This window comes from Cyprinodon variegatus, unplaced genomic scaffold (genome assembly GCF_000732505.1).
Source record: "Cyprinodon variegatus isolate N-32 unplaced genomic scaffold, C_variegatus-1.0 Scaffold3256, whole genome shotgun sequence".
In the NCBI taxonomy this organism is placed as follows: Eukaryota; Metazoa; Chordata; class Actinopteri; order Cyprinodontiformes; family Cyprinodontidae; genus Cyprinodon; species Cyprinodon variegatus.
The window spans coordinates 1-2371 of record NW_015153709.1 but is presented as its reverse complement, the minus strand read 5'-3'; the positions used below and the strand labels follow the sequence as shown (position 1 = coordinate 2371).

General features: G+C 55.2%; 1 protein-coding gene across 1 annotated transcript; it reads left to right on the top strand.

The window, feature by feature from the left end:
- Positions 1-1013: 1013 nt before the first annotated feature.
- On the top strand, positions 1014-1776 carry LOC107081172 (basic salivary proline-rich protein 2-like). Its single transcript, XM_015369371.1, has 2 exons — positions 1014-1254; positions 1310-1776. Exons 1-2 carry the CDS (start codon positions 1014-1016, stop codon positions 1774-1776), a joined length of 708 nt encoding a protein of 235 aa, XP_015224857.1.
- Positions 1777-2371: the final 595 nt, after the last annotated feature.

Genomic DNA, 2371 nt, shown 5'->3' with positions numbered 1-2371 from the left:
GATCCTCCCACTGTCATGATGGGTCTCTGTGATTAAACCCACATGCAGAACACCACACAAAGCAGGGTAAAAGTTTAACAGTTTATTAAAGAGTGGCACACACAGAGTAAACAAAGCACTGGTTCTGGTACTGGTCCGGGACTAGGTTTCACAGAGAAATCTGCAGAGGAGGATTGTTTGGTTAGCCAGGTAGCAGCGATGACTTGATAGCATTTTGATTCTGGTTTGTAACTGATGAGGTTCAGACTGATCAGTGGAGAGAGGGAACCGGTTGGGTCCAGAGACTGTGATTCCAGCAGAGAGCTCAGCAGCGACAGTGCTTAGCTTCAGGCTAGCGAGATTCAGACCTTGAGTTGTCCTTCTAGTTCTCTCCTGAGAACTAGTTGGGAGATTCAGACTGGGGATCTTCAGGTTTGGCTTCTCTGGGCAGGCAGGCAGGTTCCCAAACATGTGTTCCTCCAGAGCTACAGACTTCAGTCGGGTTTTTCCTAAGAGCAGAGAAGACAGAGACTGGTTAGGATCAGATTGCTCTCTAGAGCAGACAGAGATTCTAGTTCAAGCTGAGGCTAAGGTTCCTCTAACCAAAACTGGTCAACATCCGGCGCTGAAGACAGGTCTGGCCGCTGCTTATGTAGAAGGTCTCCTGATGGGCTGATGATTCTCAGGTGTGCAGGAGGCTCCAGCTCAGGAGACCCATAGCGCTCTCTGCTGGAGACAGGTGGCAGATCTCCAGATCCCAACAGTACCCCCCCTCAACGACCGCCTCCTGGCGGTCCAGAGGAAGTGGATGATTCCTGTAGTCATCAATGAGAGATGGATCCAGGATGAATGACCCAGGAACCCAGGTGCGGTCCTCCGGACCATAGCCCTCCCAGTCGACGAGGTACTGCCAACCGCGACCCCGACGACGGGAGTCCACGATCCGGCGAACCAAGGAGGGGCCAGCCCCGGAAATCAGACCTCCACCAAGGGAGGAGGGGAGACAGCCACGAAGAAGCCCCCCAGCCACCGCCATGCCAGCACCCCGGGGAGCCGCGGGGACGAGTCTGCGGGCCCCGCCGGCAGCCGGCCACCCTGAAGTAGGGCCGGGCACCGAACACCGCCCTCCCCACGGCACCGACCGAAACGCCCCAGCTCCACAGAGCACCGAAACACGCCCCGCCCCCCGGCACCAAGCCCCGGCGACCGACCGCAACACCCACCGCGACCGCACCACCCAGGAAAAACACACAAGCGGATCCATGCGCATCCGCCGTGAACCGGCCGCGAGCACCGCAGGACCCCCCCAAAACACCCCCCCGACCAAAAGTGCAGCCCCACCCCACCAAGACCGACGCCAACAGTGTGCAACGCAACACACCGCGCACAGAATCAACAGCAGAAAAGCCGCCCGGTGCAAAACTGCAAGAAGAGCAGACCGCAGCCGGCGCCACGAAGCCAAAGCAGCGCAGCCACGTCCGCCGCACCCAACCCCCCCCCCAGGCACACCAGGCCCTGACAGGCCCTGACACGCGGCCAGAGCAGCTCCGCCGCCCCGGCCCCCCAACGCGTGCCGGCCAGAGCCACTCCAACCCCCACCCGCCCCGCAGCCTCACCCGCCGCGATCAGCGGGGGGAAAGCAGCTCCGCCATGCCTCCAAAAGGGAAAACCCACCCGAGTACCCAATCAGCGCAGCCAGCCCGCCCACACCGGCCCCCCAACATCCCACCCCCGCCAGAGCCGCCCGGACCCCCACACACCAGCGGCTCGCCGCCAGATACTTGTGTGAAAATGTAATGAGTAGAAGTCTAAAGTAGGAGGAAAAATAAGTAATGGAGTAAAGTATAGATACCTAAAAAGTGTACTTAAGTACAGTAACAAAGTATTTGTACTTGGTTACTTGACACCTGTGTTTGTTGCTAACATTTACTCCCATGTGGCAGTTAGCCCTGTATGTATGGCATTCAACCATGCATCTCCTATTATTTATTATCTTACCTTGCTCCAAAATTGTGTTTGAAAGATGATAAAATTTCAAGGATTTAAATTTTAGTAAAAAGTAAAATATATATATACACTCACCAGCCACTTTATTAGGTACACCTGTCCAACTGCCCGTTAACACTTTATTTCTAAGCAGCCAATCACATGGCCGCAACTCAGTTCATTTAGGCATGTAGACATGGTCAAGACAATATCCTGCAGTTCAAACCAAGCATCAGTATGGGGAAGAAAGGTGATTTGAGTGACTTTGAACGTGGCATGATTGTTGGTGCCACGATTTTCACGCACAACCATCCCTAGGGTTTACAGAGAATGGTCCGAAAAAGAAAAAACATCCAGTGAGCGGCAGTTCTGTGGGCGGAAATGCCTTGTTGATGCCAGAGGTCAG

Excerpts from the sequence above, each read along its gene's own strand:
- LOC107081172 (XM_015369371.1), top strand. The coding sequence starts at position 1,014 with ATGCCAGCACCCCGGGGAGCCGCGGGGACGAGTCTGCGGGCCCCGCCG. Across the intron at positions 1,255-1,309 it reads CGGATCCATGCGCATCCGCC|TGCAGCCCCACCCCACCAAG; the intron begins GTGAACCGGCCG and ends CCCGACCAAAAG.